Genomic DNA, 24795 nt, shown 5'->3' with positions numbered 1-24795 from the left:
ACTACCTAAGTGAGAAGGTAAACTACCTAAGTGAGAAGGTAAACTACCTAAGTGAGAAGGTAAACTACCTAAGTGAGAAGGTAAACTACCTAAGTGAGAAGGTAAACTACCTAAGTGAGAAGGTAAACTACCTAAGTGAGAAGGTAAACTACCTAAGTGAGAAGGTAAACTACCTAAGTGAGAAGGTAAACTACCTAAGTGAGAAGGTAAACTACCTAAGTGAGAAGGTAAACTACCTAAGTGAGAAGGTAAACTACCTAAGTGAGAAGGTAAACTACCTAAGTGAGAAGGTAAACTACCTAAGTGAGAAGGTAAACTACCTAAGTGAGAAGGGAAACTACCTAAGTGAGAAGGGAAACTACCTAAGTGAGAAGGGAAACTACCTAAGTGAGAAGGGAAACTACCTAAGTGAGAAGGGAAACTACCTAAGTGAGAAGGGAAACTACCTAAGTGAGAAGGGAAACTACCTAAGTGAGAAGGGAAACTACCTAAGTGAGAAGGGAAACTACCTAAGTGAGAAGGGAAACTACCTAAGTGAGAAGGGAAACTACCTAAGTGAGAAGGGAAACTACCTAAGTGAGAAGGGAAACTACCTAAGTGAGAAGGGAAACTACCTAAGTGAGAAGGGAAACTACCTAAGTGAGAAGGGAAACTACCTAAGTGAGAAGGGAAACTACCTAAGTGAGAAGGGAAACTACCTAAGTGAGAAGGGAAACTACCTAAGTGAGAAGGGAAACTACCTAAGTGAGAAGGGAAACTACCTAAGTGAGAAGGGAAACTACCTAAGTGAGAAGGGAAACTACCTAAGTTCTATAAAACGATGTCAGAACCAATTATGACATTTGGAGGTGAATTGTGGACTGTAACAAAAAGAAATAAACAAAGCATTGGAGACGTGATACCTAAGAAGAGTATCTGGGTACACACACAATCTGACAGGAGGGTGAATGCTTACAGAAGAACAGGGAGTGAAAAACTTAAATGAGCAGATCAACGAATGTAGGGGCTATGTCACAAGAATTCAATGTGACAGAATACCTGAATCAATGATGAATTATTACTCAGTGGCCATAATGTCTTTAGAAAGACTGAGGAAAAGGTGGAAAGGTGAATAATTCCAATCAATAGGGTGTAACACGCAAGTATCTAATACAAGCAGACAAGAGAAGAAGACATATTAAAAATGTTATGATTTTTTAAAGTAACTGATGTAATAAGTTTTGAAATTATGTTTAAAATCCTGGTCCAATGTAAGAGGTGTCCTAAACTTATTAATCTGATCGGGTAAATAAATGAAGTGGACAGAAGGCATGACTGTTCCACATGTTTGTGACAGTACCCAGACAGCATCTGTCCCACACGTTAGTAGTGGCTGAATCAGTAACATTCCAGGTTAACAACCTGATCTTATTCTGGGAACTCAAGGATGACCCTCGATTTCTTACCCTCTGCAATTAACACCTTCAAATCACGAAATCTAAACTTTGCACAATGGGTGCACTACCCTTGGTGATAACTCTGGTGAGAAATCCACCATTACATATTGTAATGCATTGGGACCTAGGGTTCTGGAGGGTACCATCGTCTGTAGTGATGAAGAGATGGACTATACTCAAAACGCTTCTAAGTTTAAGTTCAAGAAGTAGTATTATTTTGGAATGAAATGTAAATTCTCTTCTGAAAATTGGGAAACAGGAGGAACTTTAATTATTTCTACAGAAGAACCATATACAAATTTTAGCAGTGCAGGAAACAAGATTCTTACGTGAGAATGTAATTGACACAGAATATTTCAGAATTTATAAGGGGAAAATCAACCATAAGAGTAATGGAAGACATGCCAATGTTTGGAATAGCATTTTACGTAAGCAAAAAAATTGTAGTGTCACAAAATTTACATTGAAGTCAGGAAGTGTGCATGTTAGCAGTAAAGTGCAAGAACAAAAGATGTACTCCTATAAATTACCAAGCGCCTATAAATGATAACAGAAGAAATCTGGCAAAAGTAAATCAGTTTTGGGATCATTTAGAATCAAATCTCCAACATACCTAAAAACAATGTTAAAATGCTTTATGATCGCATCAGTGTGCAAGTTTGGAAGGAAAACAAATTTAATATTGTAGGTGAATATCCAGCACACTTAAGAAAAAGTAGAAATGGTGAAAGACTAATAAATATGAGTAAAATGTTCCACCTGAAACTGATGATGATACATTTTCGCAATCTACCAAGAAAAGCCAAAACTTCTGTATCTCCAAATCCAAACCTAAGAGAATTTCAGCTAGATCACATAGCCATATATAAAAGGGATATCATGGAAATTATGAATGTTAAAGTAATCAGAAATGGGGAATTTGACTAGATCATTAAATCTCTTGCATTAAAATGCAATTTCTTTCATCCAAACAAAAGACTAAAACCAAGAACATAATCAGATACAACTCCACTACACCTAATATTACAAGAAAATATAGAAAAATTTAGAGAAGAAAATGAGACAAAACAAGGTGATTTACATGAACTCCAGGTATGATTTACTACAACAGCAGAGAAAACTGTCCACGGAAACATGTTGGATCGAAGAGTGTGAAGAAGCTCTAGTACAAAGAGCTCAAAAATGGAGGAAATGGAGATGTTAAAAAAACACTTAGAAGAATTCTGATGACAAACAAAAAAACATTAAAAAGAGTCTGAAAAATCAAAAGAACCTTTGAAAAACTTCAGCTTATGGCAATGCAAGAAAACTTTGCCAAAAATACTAGCACTAGAAATTTTTATCAACTTTTAAACATGTAATTAAAGGGTATCAACTACAAAGTATTTGTTTCAAAGATGATGAAAATGGCAAAAAATGATTAAATAACAAAGAAAATTTGCAAAATATTAGCAAATTTTTTCACAGGTCCTTAAACTGTCTGGTTCCAACAATTAAATTGGAATTTTCACCAATATCATAAAATCTTGAGTATGATTTCCCACCAATAGAGCAAGATATTCATGAAGCCATTAAATCGCTCAGCAACAACAAAGCAAGTACTGAAGAATCGATTACAGCAGAATTACTGAAATAGTCAGAATTAAAGATTTACAACTGCTTTTTGAGAACATTTGGAAAACTGAAAATATTGCAGAAAGGTGAAAAATATCATTAATCCACAGGCTACATAAAAAGGGAGACAATCAAAAGTCAACAATTACAAAGGAGTGCCACTTCTGCCAGTTGCATACAAAATATATCAAAAATTTTCCTTGACAGAGTTATAGAAGCCTTAGACAAACAACTGGGAAAACATCAGGGAGTTTTTCGAAAAGGAAGACCCTGCACAGAGCAGATTTTTAAGTTAAAATCAATAATTTGCCACAGAATGTTAACCAGCAAACCTAAAATAGTATCATTTATTGATTCCAAAAAAGCATTTGATTTGGTAGACAGAGAAACAGCAGATAAAATCATTAGAGAATTTGGTGTTAAAGCAAAGTTACAAACATAATTCATGAAACTCTAACAAAGACTATATCTAAAGTTAAAATTATAAAAGAACTGTCTCAGCCATTTGAAATAAAAACCGATGTTAGACAAAGGGATGGTTTGTCACCTTTACTTTTTAACTGCATTTTAGAGAAAAGTATAAGGATTTGGAATTTGGAGCTAAAGAATCACAAAATTTAACCAAAAAGTGTAGGAAGGAAAAAAAATGGAATTAAGGTATGCTGCATGGATTTTGCAAACGATTTTGCAATACTTTCGTAAAATCTGATAGATGCACTTATTCAAATAAATCTTCTGGAAGAAACAGCAAATACAGCTGGTGTCAAAGATTCAGCTGAGAAAACAAAATTCATGACAAGCATAAAAAATGCACCAAAATTCACAGAAACACAAATAGATAAAATAGAATGAGTAAGTAAATTCAGATATCTTGGGGAATTATATAACAGAATGGACAAGAAAAATTGAGTTAACAAAATGGGGAGATGATTATGTTTGGTTAGTGGGGTGGTAATCAGTGCCTGTACAAAGTCCAAATTATTGCACAGTCCTATCTAGCCACTGTCACAGATGATGATGATGATGATGATGATGATGATGATGAAATGATGAGGACAACACAAACACTAAGTCCCTGGGCGGAAAAAATTCCCAACCCAGCTGAGAATTGAACCCGGTACCCCATGATACGGAGCCACTAGACCACGAGCTGTGAACAAAATGGAGAGAGCACATGGTTTCACAAAGAATATTAACAAGAAGAGATGCGAAACTATAAAAGTAAAACTAAAACACTATACCTCTGTGGTGCTATTGGAATGTTTAAATGGGTGTAAATGCCTAACAATAAAATATAAGATGGACTGAATAGAGGTACATGAATACAGAAAGTTAGAAAAATAATTGCGGCAATACAAACTACACATGGCTAGAAAATGAGGAGATCTACAATCGAATGAAAACAGGTTTGCGAAATAAATGTTCCTGTATTTCTGGAAGAAGAAATGAACATCATCATGGATTACAGCAATCAATAACATGATTACAGAAATAAGCAAAGACTTAGAAAGAAACATCATTAAAGAATCGGAAATAACAGACAGATATTGTTTTAAGAATAAAATGCTAAATTTAGAAAGCTTTCAGTGCAGAAGGAGATTATATATATATATATATATAAATACAACACAGGGAAAAATTCCACGTGGGAAAAATATATCTAAAAACAAAGATACTGTAACTTACCAAACTAAAGCGTTGGGGAGGGAGAGGGAAACATTCCACGTAGGAAAAATATATCTAAAAACAAAGATGATGTGACTTACCAAATGAAAGTGCTGGCAGGTCGACAGACACACAAACAAACACAAACATACACACAAAATTCAAGCTTTCGCAACAAACTGTTGCCTCATCAGGAAAGAGGGAGGGAGAGGGAAAGACGAAAGGATGTGGGTTTTAAGGGAGAGGGTAAGGAGTCATTCCAATCCCGGGAGCGGAAAGACTTACCTTAGGGGGAAAAAAGGACGGGTATGCACTCGCACACACACACTCCCAACATCACCACTGCTGAAGCCCAGGCTATCCGTGATCTGAAGGCTGACCCATCCATCGTCATTCTTCCGTTGGACAAGGGTTCTACGACCATGGTAGTTGATCGTCGGGAGTTTGTGGCTCAGGGACTGCATCAGCTTTCAGACAACACCACATACAAAGTTTGCCAAGGTAACCCCATTCCTGATGTCCAGGCGGAGCTTCAAGGAATCCTCAGAACCTTAGGCCCCCTGCAAAACCTTTCACCTGACTCCATCAACCTCCTGACCCCACCGACACCCCGCACCCCTACCTTCTACCTTCTTCCTAAAAGCCACGAACCCAATCATCTCGGCCGCCCCATTGTAGCTGGTTACCAAGCCCCCACAGAATGTATCTCTGCCTACGTAGATAAACACCTTCAACCCATTACATGCAGTCTCCCATCCTTCAACAAAGACACCAACCACTTTCTCGAACGCCTGGAATCCTTACCCAATGTGCTACCCCCAGAAACCATCCTTGTAACCATTGATGCCACTTCCTTATACACAAATATTCCATACGTCCAGGGCCTCACTGCAATGGAGCATTTCCTTTCACGCCGATCACCTGCCACCCTACCTAAAACCTCTTTCCTCATCACCTTAGCCAGCTTCATCCTGACCCACAACTTCTTCACTTTTGAAGGCCAGACATACCAACAATTAAAGGGAACAGCCATGGGTACCAGGATGGCCCCCTCGTACGCCAACCTATTCATGGGTCGCTTAGAGGAGGCCTTCTTGGTTACCCAGGCCTGACAACCCAAAGTTTGGTACAGATTTATTGATGACATCTTCATGATCTGGACCCACAGTGAAGAAGAACTCCAGAATTTCCTCTCCAACCTCAACTCCTTTGGTTCCATCAGATTCACCTGGTCCTACTCCAAATCCCATGCCACTTTCCTTGACGTTGACCTCCACCTGTCCAATGGCCAGCTTCACACGTCCGTCCACATCAAACCCACCAACAAGCAACAGTACCTCCATTATAACAGCTGCCACCCATTCCACATCAAATGGTCCCTTCCCTACAGCCTAGGTCTTCGTGGCAAACGAATCTGCTCCAGTCCGGAATCCCTGAACCATTACACCAACAACCTGCAAACAGCTTTAGCATCCCACAACTACCCTCCCGACCTGGTACAGAAGCAAATAACCAGAGCCACTTCCTCATCCCCTCAAACCCAGAATCCCCCACAGAAGAACCACAAAAGTGCCCCACTTGTGACAGGATACTTTCCGGGACTGGACCAGACTCTGAATGTGGCTCTCCAGTAGGGATACGACTTCCTCAAATCCTGCCCTGAAATGAGATCCATCCTTCATGAAATCCTCCCCACTCCACCAAGAGTGTCTTTCTGCCGTCCACCTAACCTTCGTAACCTCTTAGTTCATCCCTATGAAATCCCCAAACCACCTTCCCTACCTTATGGCTCCTATCCTTGTAACCGCCCCTGGCGTAAGACCTGTGCCATGCACCCTCCCACCACCACCTACTCCAGTCCTGTAACCCGGAAGGTGTACACGATCAAAGGCAGAGCCACATGTGAAAGCACCCACGTGATTTACCAACTGACCTGCCTACACTGTGATGCATTCTATGTGGGAATGACCAGCAACAAACTGTCCATTCGCATGAATGGACACAGGCAGACAGTGTTTGTTGGTAATGAGGATCACCCTGTGGCTAAACATGCCTTGGTGCATGGCCAGCACTTCTTGGCACAGTGTTACACCGTCCGGGTTATCTGGATACTATCCACCGACACCAACCTGTCCTTTTTTCCCCCTAAGGTGAGTCTTTCCACTACCGGGATTGGAATGAGTCCTTACCCTCTCCCTTAAAACCCACATCCTTTCGTCTTTCCCTCTCCTTCCCTCTTTCCTGATGAAGCAACCGTTTGTTGCGAGAGCTTGAATTTTGTGTGTATGTTTGTGTGTCTATCGACCTGCCAGTGCTTTTGTTTGGTAAGTCTCATCATCTTTGTTTTTTATATATATATATATATATATATATATATATATATATATATATATATATATATATATATATATATATATATATATATAATAGAGGGAAACATTCCACGTGGGAAAAATATATCTAAAAAGAAAGATGATGAAACTTACCAAACAAAAGCGCTGGCAGGTCGATAGACACACAAACAAACACAAACATACACACAAAATTCTAGCTTTCGCAACCAATGGTTGCCTCGTCAGGAAAGAGGGAAGGAGAAGGAAAGACAAAAGGATATGGGTTTTAAGGGAGAGGGTAAGGAGTCATTCCAATCCCGGGAGCGGAAAGACTTACCTTAGGGGGAAAAAAGGACAGGTATACACTCGCACACACACACATATCCATCCACACATACACAGACACAAGCAGACATTGAAATGTCTGCTTGTGTCTGTGTATGTGTGGATGGATATGTGTGTGTGTGCGAGTGTATACCTGTCCTTTTTTCCCCCTAAGGTAAGTCTTTCCGCTCCCGGGATTGGAATGACTCCTTACCCTCTCCCTTAAAACCCATATCCTTTTGTCTTTCCTTCTCCTTCCCTCTTTCCTGACGAGGCAACCATTGGTTGCGAAAGCTAGAATTTTGTGTGTATGTTTGTGTGTCTATCGACCTGCCAGCGCTTTTGTTTTTTATATTATATATATATATATATATATATAAAGTGTGCTACAAGCTAAATTAGAGAGGAAGCCAAGAGCACATAGAGCAGGGTGTCTCCAGAATTGCTTTATAATCTACTCCGTGCAACTGGCCAGCGGTCAGGAACAGCCGCTGAGCTATAGGGTGGCGTCGCTTTGCGATCTACTCTGCATAATTGGTGGCTGGAGACCATTACTCATGCGACTCATATAATCACCGTCATCAGCATCTGAATTCGATGCTATATCAATGAATAAGAAGTAACAACTCATTCAGTAGTGTGTAAATGTTTATTGGGCTTCTGAAATGTGAGATTTTCTTTTCAAATCAATATTGGAAGTACAATGTGTAAATGATAACTGTTTACTACATACCACAATGGTGTGGAGTAAGTCAAGATGAACAATTTGATGTAGGACATTTGTGGGCTGTCACTTAGGGAAACTACCTGAAAGTGGCCAAAACGGTACCTAACTTAACACGTATGCATGTCGCATGAGATTTCAGTACTCTCTCACTCTCTTTGTGGAAAGTATTAATCCTAGACAAAAAGTTGGACCTTTTTGTAGGAAATGTGATGTAATTTAATTTTGTACTGGTATATGTTTTTGCTGGAGGCTGCATGTTTTGAGTTATTAAAGACAACATACAAAAGTTGTCTTCAAACCAACCGCAACACTCATCTTTCTCCAGTCAGAATTTGTAGTATGTCGTTCATGGCAGTCCCTCCTACCACATTACAAAAATGTGCAACTACACAAATTATTTTTCCATATTCTACTACCCTTTTTGGTCCTTACTGACTGGGCTATTATACCACAGCTGTAGTCAGCTGTTTTATCGCAATGATTAAAACTTTTCCATGAGAATAATGACCTAGGTGTAGGACCTGTTTGTCTGGAACTGGGGCTAACATCTATGAAGGTCACTTGGAAGTTAAACTTGGTTCAAGAAAATTTTTTATTCCTGTAGTTATGTGGATATCTTTGAATAAAGAAAATATGGAAAAAAAGGGACACAATGAAACAGACAGCAGCTGCTAATGGTTTCCACCAACTGAGATGGCACAGTAATTAAAACACTGAGCTTACAATCTTAAGGACAAGAATTAAGTTCCCTTGTTACCATCCAGATTCAGGTTTACTGTGCTTTCTTGAAACTGCATAAGGCTAATGTGGAGATGGTTCTTTTTAAAAAAACAGCCAGTTTCTAGAACAGCCAGAGCTTGTGCTCTGTTTGTAATGATCTTCTCATCAACAGGACATTAAACCCTAGTCTTCCTATCTACCAAATGTTCTTACATCCTTGTTGTTGACAGAAACCTTAACAAGCTATACAGGGTGGTCTCAGGTTTTCATGTCAGTAGGGGCTACCGTATTTACTCGAATCTAAGTCGCACTCGAATCTAAGCCGCACCTGAAAAATGAGACACTAAATCAAGGGAAAAAAATTTTTCCCGAATCTAAGCCACACCTGAAATTTGAGACTCTAAATTAAAGGGGAGAGTAAAGTTTTAGACCGCACCTCCAAATTGAAACAAAGTTGGTCCATTGCAACACGAGACAATTTAGGTCGAATGGATGAAGATACAGCTACTGTAGTTTGGTTTGAGTCTTAAGCTTAACAGTTAAGCTTTACCAAATAGCCATTGCTATGTGTCAGGCACTCTGTCCATATTTATATGGGTACCCTTCCTTTTTCACGTGCTTCGTCTTGCTTGAATCGATTGCTTATTTTGCTTTGATCTGATAAGTGCCGTTCTCTTTGTTATAGGTGTTTACATCACTCAAAGCTGAAAATGCATTATTGTACTGTGTCATGCATTGTTTGTGGTATTCTGATGATGAGAGTTTATGACCTGTCGCCGCTCACAGCATGGCTTGCTTTTGTGCGCACTACCGTGGCTTACAATAAAAAAAGGGAGGAATTGTCTCATAAGCGAAACAATGGCAAGGGACTTATTTGTTGTTACTTACACTGCTGCTTTCTTTGATAATTATCAACAAGAACCAAATAATAGACTGTGTATTATAGAAGATTTTCTGAACCAGAGTTTAGCAAAAATTTTTCTCTGTTTGAAAATCTTTGCAGACACCTCTTTAGTACATTACATTCTGCTCAGAAATTAAGAGTCAACTTGGAGTTAAAAATTTAGCCAGTTGCCCTGCTTCATTTCTGACTATCAGTATTCAGCATAAGAATAATACGAATATAATCATGACATGATATGTATTTTCTTCCGCGTTTGCTGTTGTCTCATTCTAGTTTCATAGTTTATTAGGCAGACAGGATTTAAATGAGATAGCAAACACAAAAGAATACATGGCATAATGTTTACATTCTTTTACCTTTTCTTTTAATTGATATACTGATGCAGAGGTTTTGGCGCCAGTATTTATCTTTGTGCCTGTAAAGCATGCCTGTGTAGCACTACATATATATTCGATGGCAGAAGTTAGTTGTGGGGGCACCTACCAACATTTTTCAGAACTTCCACTTACTTTGCACTCGATTCTAAGCCGCAGGCAGTTTTTTGGATTACAAAAACCGGAAAAAAGTGCAGCTTATATTTGAGTAAATACAGTAAACATTTTCTGCATAAATCTGCTTAAGAAAGTTTGAGGGCATTGTTATCTGATCATTTTGTCCTTTTGGTTTCTAAAGTGCACTTTTAGTACCTGGTCAGTTTTATAACCATAAAAAAGCCATAAGCATAATTACAGCAAAATATGTTTTTACATTTCCAGATTTTATATTTTCTGCCATTTATGTTATTTTCTGTTGGTCCTATAGTAAGCCCTAGTCCCTCAAGCAATTCTTTTTCCTGCCAGTAAAAATTTCATGTGTATACATTTCCCAACCTTTGATATTTTGAACCACTGCCACAATCTTCAACATTAGTTTTCAAATTCATTTACATAGAAACTATATCTCTTTCCCCCTATCTCACAACCTGTAAAATCATGTGCAACATAAAACTGTATAGTTTGTTTCAGAATCAAAATCATTTATGGGTCTATGAGAAATACAGGTGCATTCATACTGTCTTGTCACCTGGCTGTACTATAAGCTTCTGTAAATCATCAAAAACATCGTTTTAACTTGTTTTTCCTGTTGAGGACAAACCATGTAATGCACAAAGCAACTCAAAAGAGCCATTAATTTCAATTTAATGCAATTACTTTGTACTAATTTCACAAGATTCTCACATACAAGTAGTCCTACACTCTTAGTTTTTTTGTCATAACATTAACAAAATTAGTTTATGTTTCAACTGCATCTTTAAGCCATTCAGAAATCATATGCATTTTTGGCAGATATGTGAAACTTTTTGAAACTGGTGATTGGACGTCTTGTGAATGTGCCACAACCTACAAAGTATGCCTGTAACTGCTTTTGAATAAACCAGCCAAAGACATACTGACAGCTAGTCAATGGACATATTCTCTTTATGTCATTTACATCGTCCTTGAAAGTAGAATATTTGTCAATTTTCCACGTATTCAATAAATTATTGTACTATCCCAAAACTATAGCACATTTAATAATGGGTGTATCGTCAAGTGCAATTTGGTGTCCATTTTATAGAGCATGATCTGCTACTGCCGATTTCTCTTGATACCATACACAGAAATATTGCTCATTGTCTACACAGCGCTCACACCGTGTCCGCCAGAGAACCATCCACACTGACAGTATTTTATATACTCTACTCCAACCATTCTAAGACCTACATGCCTTTCACGGACCTCATGAGTTGTCTAATTTTTGCCAGAGGCACGAAGACCACATCAGTGTTATGCCTTTTTAGGGGTCAGCTAATCTTTCCAGTGACAGCCAGAGTAGGACAAAAAAGCACGCTTCTTTGTGTCCTCCTTGGGGGACTTCTGCTTTTGTATCAATAGAGAGAGAGCTTGCAAAATCTGTTGGTTGTTGTACCCATTTTCTGTAAGTATTTTTCGTATGTGGCTCATCTCTTTCAGCAGGTTGTCAGCATCTGGAACAGTTTCTATGCAAATCACTAAGGTCCTCAGAACAGAATATTTCTGTGATGGGTGTTTGTAGATGGTAGGCAGCAGATATCTCATTATATAGGCATTCTTGCCCAAGTGTGTTGCATATTTGCAGAAGTGAATATGAAATGGTTTAAATTAAGGCTATTTTATAACCATTACTCAAGGAAAGCCACTCAACCTTACGTCGCATAAAATGACTTCTTGCTTCTACCAACAACTATTGCTCGGTCGCCACGCAGTGCAAATGAACACCCCTTCAGCAAATAAAAAGAAATAACATGCTATGCTACTTTAAATTAGCACCTGACAGTTGTTAATCATTATTTGAATTCTGAAAGAGTAAGCTTTTACGAGTATGTTTTGTCACGCAACTATTGCTACACCAAAAGACAGTTGAGGTTTATGAAGACATGTGCACCAAGTGACATGGGAACTGGGAGGATGACTTTATAATTACCTGGGAAGGCAATATTTACAAGGTAGAGCTCTCACCATGAATATCCTCCTTAACAGGAGCACGTGCACATGTAGAATTTCCTCACTCAGTCAAACAGCAACTTCATTTCATGTTATTATAGCTTATTAGTAATGCCCGGAGTTTGTTGACATGCAATCTTTCTTTCCTTATGCACTATGGATTGTTCACAAGCACTAAAATCCAAAAGATCCTAGCTACAGAAGTATAAATTTGTTTTTAGATTTTTGTCATATAGGTACTGTACTGTATTTAAGTTTCCAATTATTTCTTTTTAAGATTTTACTTTCTTTCTTAGATATTTGTGTTTAACATTTATTTTTTAGATTTGTTTGTCAAACTAAACGAAAACAGGAAAGTGCATGTTCCATTTGTATGAGCAAATGTTACAAACTTTTGTAACTGCAAGCACGTATTATCCAACAAAGATGTTACCTGACTTTCGAGAATCTCTGCATGCTGATGTCATACCCTACAGTAGCTCTAAGATGGTTACATACTGAATGAGATTTCTTACAGAAAAATATAGTGATTTTAAATTAATCAATCTCTTTGTAATTTCAGTTCCAATCTCCTTTAAAGTTTTACATTACTCTAGTGCATTTTACAACTCACTTTACATATGCTTTATATTGTTTTTACATAATTTTTTCAATTTTCAGGTCACTTTAGGTCATAAAAAATTTCGGTACTTTTTCATATTCATGAGCTAAATGGGTCCTCACTAGGAGCAGTTGCCCCCCACTGCCCCTCCTATCCTCCTCTCCCCACCTCCCACCCCCTGCAGGTGCACCTGGAGCTATAATACTCCATCATGGACTGTGTGGAACTAGAAGTGATACAGTAAATTGTCTGGATAATCAGGAGACGAGTAATAAGAAAAAAAAAAGGAAAAAAAAAAAGAAAAAATGGTATATGACTCACGCCAGGTACACATGAGACAGCTAGGCTGACGTAGAATTTGAGTATGTCATAGTTGTTCTTATAGTGTAACTGTTACCTCCCTGTACTGTACCTCCACCCCATTGCCTGCCTTCTGTGAGAGACTCTACACAGGTGTACTGCAATTATTTCTTTATCCATCATCATACCATAACAACTATTTATTGTTATTTTTCATCAGCCAACTGATATTTTGACATCAGAGTCTCAACTTCCGTGTGTTCTTTTGAACATTTGTAAAAATGGTAATGCAACGTCCTGTTGGAATTTAATTAACTTGAAGAGTAAAGGTAACAACTCACTTAACAGTAGAGGTGCCAAGTTCTCAAAAAATAGAAACAAGACTGAGAACATTGGTAACTTTTGAACAAATTTCACACACACACACACACACACACACACACACACACACACACACACACAATACATGGTCTGGGAAGATGACTGAACAGCCAATTCCAATTATGTTCCCATGCTTAGAAGTGTGTTTAGTGTGTTAATCATTGTGCCATTAGCTGTTATAGTACTCTTAACATACAGTTTAGTTTCTTGTATGAAAGTACCGTATTTACTCGAATCTAAGCCGCACTCGAATCTAAGCCGCACCTGAAAAATAAGACTCTAAATCAAGGAAAAAATATTTTCCCGAATCTAAGACGCACCTGAAATTTGAGACTCGAAATTCAAAGGGAGAGAAAAGTTTTAGGCCGCACCTCCAAATCGAAACAAAGTTGGTCCATTGTAATATGAAACACAATTTAGTTTGAAAATGAATGACTATACAGCTACAGTAGTTTGGTTCGAGTCTTAAGCTTAGCAGTTAAGCTTTGCCAGGTACAGTTACAGTAGTTAGGTTCAAGTCGTAAGCTTAGAACTTAAGCTTTACCAGGTAGCCATTGCTATGCATCAGGTGCTCCATCTGTTTTTATAGATGTACCCTTCCTTTTTCACGTGCTTCGTCTGGTTTGAATTGATTGCTTATTTTTCTTTGATCTGATAAGTGCCGTTCTCTTTGTTATGGGTGTTTACGTCACTCTAAGCTGAAAATGCATTATGGTACTGTGTCATGCATTGTTTGTCGCATTCTGATAATGAGTGTTTATGACCTGTCGCCGCTCGTGGCATGTCTTGCTTTTGAGCGCGCTACCGCCGCTTTCAATAAAAAAAGATATGAATTGTCTCATTAGCAAAACAATGGCAAGAGACTGCTATTTGTTGTTACTTACACTGCTGCTTTCTTTGATAATGATCAACAAGAATCAAATAATAGACTGCGTATGATATAAGATGTTCTGAACAAGAGTTTAGCAAAAATTTTTCTCCGTTTGAAAATTTTTGCAGACGCCTCTTTGGCACGTTACATTCTGCACAGAAATTAGAGTCATCTTAGATTTAAAAATCTAGTCAGTTGTCACGCTTCATTTCTGACTGTATCACTGTTCGGCATAACAATAATACGAATATAAACATGACATGGCATGTATATTCTTCCGCTTTTGCTGTTGTCTCACTCTAGTTCCGTAGTTTATTAGGCAGACAGGATTTAAATGAGATAGCAGCACACACGAAAGAATACATGGCAAAATGTTTATATTCGTATTATTCTTATGGTGCAGAGAATACTGCATGTGATTCACAATTCATAAAAGTTCCTATTAGCAACCATCTCTTGTCACAGGTAGGAAAAAATTCAGAACGTAGAGTTGGCCCTCTTACTTTGCACTCGATTCTAAGCCGCATGCGGTTTTCTGGATAACAAAAACCGGAAAAAAAGTGCGGCTTAGATTTGAGTAAATACGGTAATTTAAAAATTTGTCCTGGAACTTTTAGTCAGCCAAGATGACTGCTCACTCTAATGCTGCAGCAGATCCTTCATATCTACTGTGTTCGTGTGATTCTCTACCTTCAGCTGTTTTACCTTGATACCTGGGGCTCTCTGGCAGTTCAGAAGTAGCTGCTCCACAGTAGGGCGAGCAACAATTGTAGGCACTGGAGAGACTTTGCCCGACTTTAAAGACATGTTGCCCAGTAAGGAGCCACTGTTGTGCATTGACAGGCAGCTCACTAGCTTTTGACACAGAGGCTAGAGATAGAGCTTGTCATCAAAGTATGGTAGTGCAGATCTCATTGCGGCGCAAAATAAAGGAATCAGAACAGTGAAGTTGTTTAATATAAAAGTATCCCTGTTAGTTGGTTGGCTTAATGTGAATAAAAAATTTAAGGGTTAATTTCAGCACTGAGGAAAGCAGTACAGGATTTGGAAAAAAATGTGTGATTTCTTGTGTCATAATAGTTAGTTCTTTCCAGAAAAACAATAAAAATGCTACAGTCCCAAGTGCAGAATCAGTCAACTGTAGACTTGTGATGCAATAGCTGTGTTATACTGACCATTTTTAGTATCACAGGTTGCAGAAGAGCAGGGCATGGGGGGAAGGGGGTCGGGAAAGGACAGAGTGTTTAACCAGTGCCTTTAACAGAAACATAGAATGATAAGAGAAACAAAAATGGCCTCGTGGCTTACCAGGCAGATGTTTGGCTATAAATACAGTGTTTGATCAATGAGCCCTAGGACTTTCTGTCCCTTATCACTTCTTTAACCTCTTCAAACAATTCTGTATGTGTGTAAAATCTCAAGTTGCACCATGGTTCAGAGCAGACATTAGGTTCCCTGATAAAGTGCTGGATTTTATTTCAGGATTGAGGACAACCTTCCTTTAGAAGGCTGAATGGGGAGGTCAGACATCCAAACATCAGACCAGAGTGTTAGTAATGTTCTTTAGGTAAGTCATAAGTCAAAGATAGGAGCCATAATTTGAAAATGTGTATCATGTTTCAAATCATTAATATTTACAGGGAGCTACTTTTCAAAAATTAAAGAGTGCTTACCTCAAGTAGATTGATAGTCCCGACAATGTTATTTTTGTAATACAGCAGTGGAACTTGCATCGATTCTCCAACTGCTTTCATTGATGCAAAATGAATAACACAGTCAATCTTGTGCTGCAAAGATAAAATTTAAGGCTTCATACATGAAAATTATTCAGCAACTTCATAAATTTCGGCTTTCTATGCATCTACTACTAGTCTGACCTGGAAAAGAATAAACCAACATTAAACTTTTACTGTTACAGTTAAAAGAAATTTTGGTCTTCCACGTTTTATATTAGCAATAAATTTTAACCACATGCAGAGAAGAGTAAAAAAGACAAGATTGGAAATGTAGTTGTAAATAACAAAAATTTTAGTTATCTAGTTTTATGCCTATATTTGCGACTCAATTTGTACAGATAGGCTGATTAAAATGTACTAAATGTTTTTTGGATATAATGTTACACATCCAACATACTGAGAATTTTCTACAGATATTGCTACCACCAGAAAATTGTTTCCAAATGCATATCCCCAGTTATTGAAGTAAAGTTAGACACTTTAACTGACTCAAATAAAAAAGTAAAACAGTTTCTCCTGAACAAAAAGTTTAAAAATTGCCAGACACAAATCAGTATGTGCACTAGAATGACAAGTATCAGTGCACAGTGTATATATGATTCAAGTACAGACACAGTAAAAGTCTACATTAGGGCTAGTGACATACTTAAATGTTTCATGCAACAATGTTGTCAGCACTTGCTGTGAGGTATAATGTGTGTCACGTGCTGGGCCTGTGCAGCCAATGAGAGAGCAGTGAACAGATGACTTGTTTCAAAGGAATATAGTCACATTTTCATGTCAGTATATCATTACCTTCAAACCTGTAACACATTCTAAAGAAACAGCAAAATATTGTGCTAACTAAGATGATTAAGTTTTTTCATATGTAAAATTGCTGTATTCCAGCCTAACCTAGGCCTCGGGTTACGCTACAGATCAGAGTGTCACCGTCACCTCAACCGGGTATTTTAGCTTTTACATTAGTTGGCTTCACCAGCTCATGACCCAAATGTCACATCTCATTTTAACCACAATCTTGTAATTTGTGACGTACTCGAAAAAAGAAAAAAAAAGTCAAATATTTGAAACAACGGAGATTATGATTTTAACTGCTGCTCATTTTACTCACAGCAGTTTAAGCTGTGCTATTAGGTTCCATCCTAACCTGAACTTTGTAATTCGTGACATATTTGGAAAAAACAGTCAAATACTTATGACGACAGAGATGATGAGAAATGGTTTATATTTTGGCACTAGAAATTCATTTTCTCACCTCTCACTGGTTATGTGAAAGTATCATCCCACTTGCTACACAAAACAGACACATTGCCAATATGTTGGTAACGTATAGACGAACACCACCATGACTGCTGCTGACCCTGTTCTTGACTTTAACCCAGAAACTGTATGAAGTAGTTACACTGTATAGCAGTTGTTGAATACAATAGATGTTTTCAACCTACAATATCTCAAGAAATATTCCATGCTGTAGAAAATAAATAGTTAATTATATTTGATTATGCCTAAGTTGTCATGCAGATCAACTGTTTACAGGATACCACCATAAAAGATGCTATAGAAATTGAAACAGGAAAAAATAAATAAATAAACAGAGAATACCATCAGTAATAGTAGTGACCTGCAACTGAGTAAAGTAAAAGAGTATGCAGGGCTAAAATATTGCCACATGTGGTAGATTTGGCACCAGTGGCATGACGACCAGTAGTGTGGATCTATAATGATGGTGCCATGAATCGCATAGCAGTCAGTCACAGGCCTATTACTTGACAATGACTGGGGAGTACTAAGGTGAAAAGTCATGAACTTTGATTATGTAACATTGCTGGAAACCCAATGAGATTTTACTAACAGCATGAAGCTATCAATATTTTCAAATGATCTAAGGAATCTTCACGGATGTAATCTGCTGAATTTCACTGTAGTATAAGAACACTAATAAAACCAGATTCACTTAATAACTGTCAATCTCTTGAAAATTTTCAAGTTATAAATGAGGTTCTGTTACTGTGGGAACTGACCTCTGCCATGTATTTCACAGTCAATTACAGATTTGTCTTAACACTTATTATCAGAATATAATTTGGAAGCTTTGCTCTGCCATTAGATAACAACTGAGATGTTTACTTTGGCAGAAGCAACCAGTGTAAACACAGTGTAAAAAAAGTTCAAGATTTTATGAATAACAATAAATTTTCTACATCGTCACTTTCTGTTAGTCATGACTATCAGTTGCAGCTTATAATTGTACCAGAATCATTAATCTTACACAGTAACACTCAAAGTAACACAAATTTACAGTGTGTTGCAGTTTGTGATAAAACAGACCAGTAGTTGACTTAGCAATAAACGTGAACAAGTAAATTCTGTATCATAGCTACAGACAGTAATAAGTTGTTAGGTAAAGCTCCTTATCCATCTCATAAATCACTTAAATCAACAATTTTTAAACCACAAGGAACAAAAGTTATACATGCTGACTTAATTTTTGTAAAAAAAAATCCAGTGATACTTACTTTACTAAATATCTCTTCTAGTTTTGACTTGTCCAAAAGATCACACTGATAGAATGTCACTGGTTTCCCTGTTATTTGCTCTACTCTCTTCAGACTAGGTGCTTCTCCATGTTCTCCATTCACGGAATTTGCAAAATTATCAATGGCAATGACACTGTATCCAGCCTCAAGTAGTTCTACAATACAGTGACTTCCGATGTAACCAGCACCTCCAGTTACAAATACAGTGCTAAAATTTGCCATTTTGTGATCTGAAAGGTAAATGTATGATAAGAAAATTAAAACTGAAATTATATTAAACTGTTAAATTACTGCGTAATGCTAATGAAAGGGCCTAGGAAAGGTGCAAGATTGACTTAAATTACATTTAATATGTCTCTTTCAAAAGCACAGGCAGTGGCCAATGACTAGGCTTACCGTACACCCAGCATTAGCCTGGACAGTCACAGTTTTTCAAGTGCTGTCTGGTGTAATGTCCAAAGTTGCAAAAATGTCTGGAGTTTGAGAATTTTATGACTGGCACAGACACTTTTTTTTAAACCTTAGACCTCTATTTTCAACATAGCAGTGTTAAACATTGTATTATGGCTATGCCTACCCTCTCCAATGGGTAGGCATGGCTACCAGTTCTGCCACAACTTTCCACTTAGTCATTTGGCATCATAACAGAGGCAACATGTTTACTTTGTTTTCATGTGTGTAGTAACTCATCTACACGTTTTTGATCACTTTAACTTTACTGATTTTTTTTTTATCTCATTGTTTAGTAGTGGCTAAAAGAAAGTATATACGTAATGTTATCTTCAGTGGGAATATAAATTTTGGAAATTGTGCAATCACAGTAGCAAGGAACATGTTTATCGCACTCTGTGTACAGGAGAATTTTCTGAAACTTCCTGGCAGATTAAAACTGTGTGCCGGACTGAGACTCGAACTCGGGACCTTTGCTTTTCGCGGGCAAGTGCTGTATCATCTGAACTACCCAAGCACGGCTCATGCTCCGTACTCACAGATTTACTTCTGCCAGTACCTCACCTCCTACCTTTTTTTCTGTTGCACATAAAGGAAAGGGTGGTATTAAAGAGAATGTGAAAACAGCTAAACACAGGAATGCTGTTAATGCTACAGCTTCCTAACAGAGATTTTTTAAAACTAAAGATGGAAATAACAGTCATTTGACTTGTGCTGCTAGAGATATTACATTTTCATACCACAATGCTATACACAAATACAGTTCTGAAAAAGTCATGTCTAGTGAAAAATACAAACATAGCAAAAACAATCAATTTTGGACAATATAATGAAATTGGATAGATAAAAAAATCTACTCACCAAGCAGTGGCAGAACACACACAGAAAAGAAGGTTGCCTATTTATAACCTCCTTTTATGTGTGTGTTCTGCCGCTGCTTTGTGAGTAGATTTTTTTATCTGAAACATAGAAATAAATGTATAAAGTTAATGTTTCCATAATTTGTTTTAACTAATTTCTTATGTCTTGAGTTGGACCCAAATTAACATGGCAATATGTCCTAAAATGGACCCAAAAATATGATAAGCCAACCATTTACAAGATTTATATTATATAACATGACACTATCCCAGCTTTTGGAACTGTTATTCCTTACTCAAGTGTCGGGGTGAGGGACAGAGTGGGGAAGGTTAGAAAGAAAGGCCAACCAGGATTGAATTCTCAATTGAATTTTGCTTTGATATAATACAGAGCACGTTAATACAGCCAGCAATATCCAAACAGTGGAGCCAAGTACAGTTTTCATATAATTTTCCATTTAATTTAAATGTGTGTTCCACTGTTCTTATTCTTTTAGTGGGAGAGGCATCGTAAGGAGGATATAGAAATGCATGACAATTGTTATAGCAGAGCAGAAGAAGATTGAGAATGCAGAGAACAGTAGGTTTCAGTAGGTTTAACTCATTGAAAACTAAACTGGATAAATTTCTAGAGGATGTACCCATGAGCCACATGATCATACTAGTGGTGTGACAAATAAATGTCATGTTCCATAACTCCCATAATGAAAGGAAGCCTCCAAGGATGTAGACCAAGACCAGAGCCTCCACCAAACCAGAAGCATGCACTGCCCACTACATCTGTAAAGTATACCAACAACAAATTATGGCTTGTGTTAAATTGAAATATACTCATGTTCAAAAATAAAATGAACACATTGTACAATTAGAGATAGGACATTCATATTCACAGGACATGTAAATTAGTATGTTCTGCAGAAATAATTAGCATTGGAATCATGTCAGCCAATGGGTTCATGATCAACTTCAATAATGCAGCACAACACCGCCTACTTCCAGCTCTCTCTGTCGCTATAAACCTAAGGTAATGGATCAGCGTGACTTGAGAAGACGTGCAGGATGCCTCACAGACATGTAAGCAAACCATACCATCAAATCAGTGGGTTTGAGAGAGAGCATATTATTGGCATGAGAGAATGTGACGCATCCATAAAGGAAATTGCTGTTTGTGTGGGACAAAGCAGTTCGGCAGTGCAACAGGTGTGTACAGAATGGTTCACAGTGGGCCGTAAAACACAATGATATGCATCAGGCTGCACCTCATCTGAATGGCACTGTAGGACAGATCTGTCAGTCCATTGCCGTTTATTATGGCATGGGTTACATGTGCATCATCCACTTTTCTGCATACCTTTGACGAATGTGCACAGTAAATGTCACTGGGGACAGGAATGGCATCAGATAGTGTTTTCAGATGAATCCAAGTTTTGATTGTTTCAAAATGATGGCTGCATTTTGGTTCACATGTTGACAGGAAGAGCGGCATCACAGTGACAGCATTCACACAAGACATACAGCACCAACTCAAGGCCTTATGGTGTGAGTGCTATTGGGTACAGCCGCAAATCACAGCTGGTGCATGTCCAGGGCACTGACCAGTGGTACCTATGCGAATGACATCCTGCAACCCGTAGCCACACTATTTCTGCACAACAACCCAAATACCATTTTTCAGTAACACAATGCACGGCCACTTCTTGTTACACCAATACATGCTTTCTGCGTTTCAGCCTTTTGCCATGGCCCACCTGATCAGACTTATCCCCAGTTGAAAATGTGTGGGATATGGTGAAATAATGGTGGCACTGCTGTGACCCAGTTCCAACCACCATACATGAACCAGGTGAGTGCAGTTTGGATGGCTAGACCACAGGATGCCATTCACATCTTATGCACGTTGATACCACCATGCATGGAACAAGTTATCAGGGCCTGTGGTGCACCCAGTGCCTACTAGACAACAGGACACATACTGTACCTTGCTGACTGATATGCTAGCCATTTCTGCAGAACATACTAATATACATGTCCTGTCAATATGAATGTCCTGTCTCTAGTCATTCAAGGTGCTCTGTTTTTTTTCTGAACATGAGTGTAAATATTCGTGGACATAAAGTGCTAGCCATTATTTTGGTATCTGTTGTTATCAACTGCATTACTGAATGCTGAAGAGTAAGCCTTGTATACAAAATACTAATACAGCCCAGAAAGTTATCACATGAATACTTGCACCTGCAACTTCATTCTAAGCATTAATGTTGCTTTTCTAATTTGTGACACCATATCAGCTGGCTACATATTAGAAAAGTTAAATTTCTAATGACTACACTCTGTCCACTGGTTGTTCTTAATTGGACTGAAGTAGTCCTTTATTTTGAATTCTCCACTAATGCACAGTTTTGATTGTGTAGCTATTATGAAGTGAGTATGGTATACTCCTTCAGATGCATTTTGGATACTGTCAAAATGATTGTTTACTCACACAATGCTGTAATGTTGTGGGTTGGCAGGACTTCCAAATTAACAAGACACCAAGTGATTCCTGAACATCGGCGATGTAATACACCACTTACTTGTCAAAGCATACTGAACCAGGGCTCATATTCTGGGTGCACTCTTGCATCTGTCACCAAAAACTTTTTTAAAATATGTTGTATATCTCTGATCATGCTCACTACCATTACATTACTGAGTAAAGGAAGGCAAGAAAAAAGATCATAATTTGTACATCTCTGATGATAATGTTGCCAAACAATTACTCTAGATGCTATAAGTGAGAAATCGCTAAATAAGTATCACACTGTATACTGCAAAGGCCAGTTTTCTAGTAAAGATATAATTGCGCTTTGTGCTTGGTTGACACCTTCTAAATACACTTTAATTCGTTTTTACATCAATCAATGTTCGCTATCTTCTGTTCACCAAGCAGTTTTCTTGCAGTACCAGAGGCCGTCTTCGTGCGAACGCGCTTAAAAGAAAATTGTCTCAGGTTGTTGTCTCCGCATGACATTGACCTTGCACTTGAACGTGGAGCTGGCGACCATATGATGCGCGCAGTTCAATGACCTTTATACTGAGAATGCGAAGAATCCTACGGTTTGCCGGAAACCTGTTCCTACGGCAGTATCTCGTACTGTACTAGCGGGTCGCCTTTGTATAGGATGCATTGAAGCCGTCTGCGTCTTCCGCTTACAATCGCACAAAAAGTTATTTCCATGAAGTTGAGAATGTTTACCGGTATTATCTCTCTCACGATCGTGCTTACGGCTTCAAGACACCGTTGGTGGGCAGTACACGGTCATGCGACGACAGTCATGCCCCAACTTTCTCACGGCACGTATACGGCCAAGGACTGCAGTACTTGACACCTATTTCATAATCTCACGCGTGCAAGGAATCGAGATGCGCATCGCTCGTCTGCGAAACCCTGTGCGAAGCTCTTCCGCACGCGCGTCGAAGTCGCTGGCGATAAAACAGTTTACACTAGACGTTGTTTTCACTGGCTGCGCCGCTTCTCACGTTTTTCTCGACCGGACTACGCGGAACGGGCACGTGACGCAACTTTTGACAAATGCAGCACATGTGTTGCAGATTAAGCAACTGCAGGACCGGGAGCTTACAATTCTTCACACTTCATCATTCGAAGGACACTCACAGCTACGAAGTACAATATGAACGAGGTCGCTAGTGGTCGCTTTTCCTTTTTATTTTCACTTGAAGTTTTCCTAAGGTTCAGTTAATTGTCGTGTGCAGCCAGAATGAAATTGGGCGGAGATTCCAACAAACGTATACAGTGACGATGCTCCCGTAATTCCTCATATGAATATTGTAACATAATGTCAGTTGCTGAAAGTGGAACAGATAGATTAATGCGTTTAAGCCAATGGATCTGTCGGACGAGTAGAGTGAACTCTTACCTTTAATGGGGCACGAGACGGCACTGCCTGCGACTGGAGGATCTTCTTCACGCTCGCGCTAGGCGCGTCCTGGCAGCCTTCGCATCACACGCCCGTGTTGCCAAAGCTACTGCCCCCGCCACCACCTGTGACGCGGCGCGAGCTGTCAGTGGTGCGTGACGTCACAGCCCCCTCCAGGCTCCAGCAGCCGCCGCCGTTGTACAATTGCCGGAACTGTTGCTGTGCGTCCGTATTGCGTTGCTGCAATTGCGTGACTCACGGATTCGGACGTGGCAGGGTAACGGAAACACCGACACTGTCTTAGAACGAGGGAATTCATGGATCATAAATAAAACTGTGCAGCGTAAGTTGCGAAATTTGCGTGGACAGCTTCCAGACGGCTGGAGTCAGTAAGATGCAACTAAATAAACAGAAGTCCACCGAAGACAGTTGAAATGATCAGATAAAAGACGTCATAGCAAAGTAAACTACACTTTGTTTTAAAAGATTCCTATATTACACGGTGACCCAAAACTCCGTTAACATTTGATAATGAACTAATTCACGGAATAATGTCGGTAGAGAGGTAGTGCCTGAAATCTAGGTACTTTTAATAAAGATATTGGTGATGAGCAAGTGACTGACCTAATTCGTTTGCCAAGAATAGTGTTAAATATTTTGTTTGCAATGGCAAGCTATGCCATCAGCCTGACGGCCTGGCAATGGATAATCCACAGCCTGACGGCCTGGCAATGGATAATCCACTGGCAGGCATCTTAGCAGATTTTTTCAGTAATTTGCCGGAAGAAATATTCTTCAGTGATTTTTCGGCTGCTGATCTCGGTATTTTGTCGTATTCTCGGTACTTAGACAACATTTTGATCGTATATAGCTGTTCCCTGGAAGAAACTGACATTTGTTTGAAATTTTTAACAGTCT

General features: G+C 38.6%; 1 protein-coding gene across 3 annotated transcripts in view; it reads right to left on the bottom strand.

The window, feature by feature from the left end:
* Positions 1 to 24028, bottom strand: part of LOC126483616 (UDP-glucose 4-epimerase-like) — a 37803-nt gene extending 13775 nt beyond the window's left edge. For 2 of the 3 annotated variants that reach the window (XM_050106661.1, XM_050106658.1), the window contains exons 1-3: positions 23878 to 24028; positions 18630 to 18880; positions 16051 to 16164 (exon numbers count right to left, since the gene is read on the bottom strand). In XM_050106661.1, the coding sequence (XP_049962618.1) occupies positions 16051 to 16164; positions 18630 to 18872 (357 nt within the window). In that variant the 5' untranslated portion in view covers positions 18873 to 18880; positions 23878 to 24028. Of the gene's footprint in view, positions 1 to 16050; positions 16165 to 18629; positions 18881 to 22442; positions 22584 to 23877 lie in introns of all 3 variants that reach the window. The other variant, XM_050106660.1, reaches the window with a different exon arrangement.
* Between the last annotated feature and the right edge of the window lie 767 nt (positions 24029 to 24795).

The sequence above is a fragment of the Schistocerca serialis genome, chromosome 6, assembly GCF_023864345.2.
Source record: "Schistocerca serialis cubense isolate TAMUIC-IGC-003099 chromosome 6, iqSchSeri2.2, whole genome shotgun sequence".
NCBI classification, from domain to species: Eukaryota; Metazoa; Arthropoda; class Insecta; order Orthoptera; family Acrididae; genus Schistocerca; species Schistocerca serialis.
Note: the sequence above shows the minus strand (reverse complement) of the source record. Positions and strands in the feature narration are given on the sequence as shown.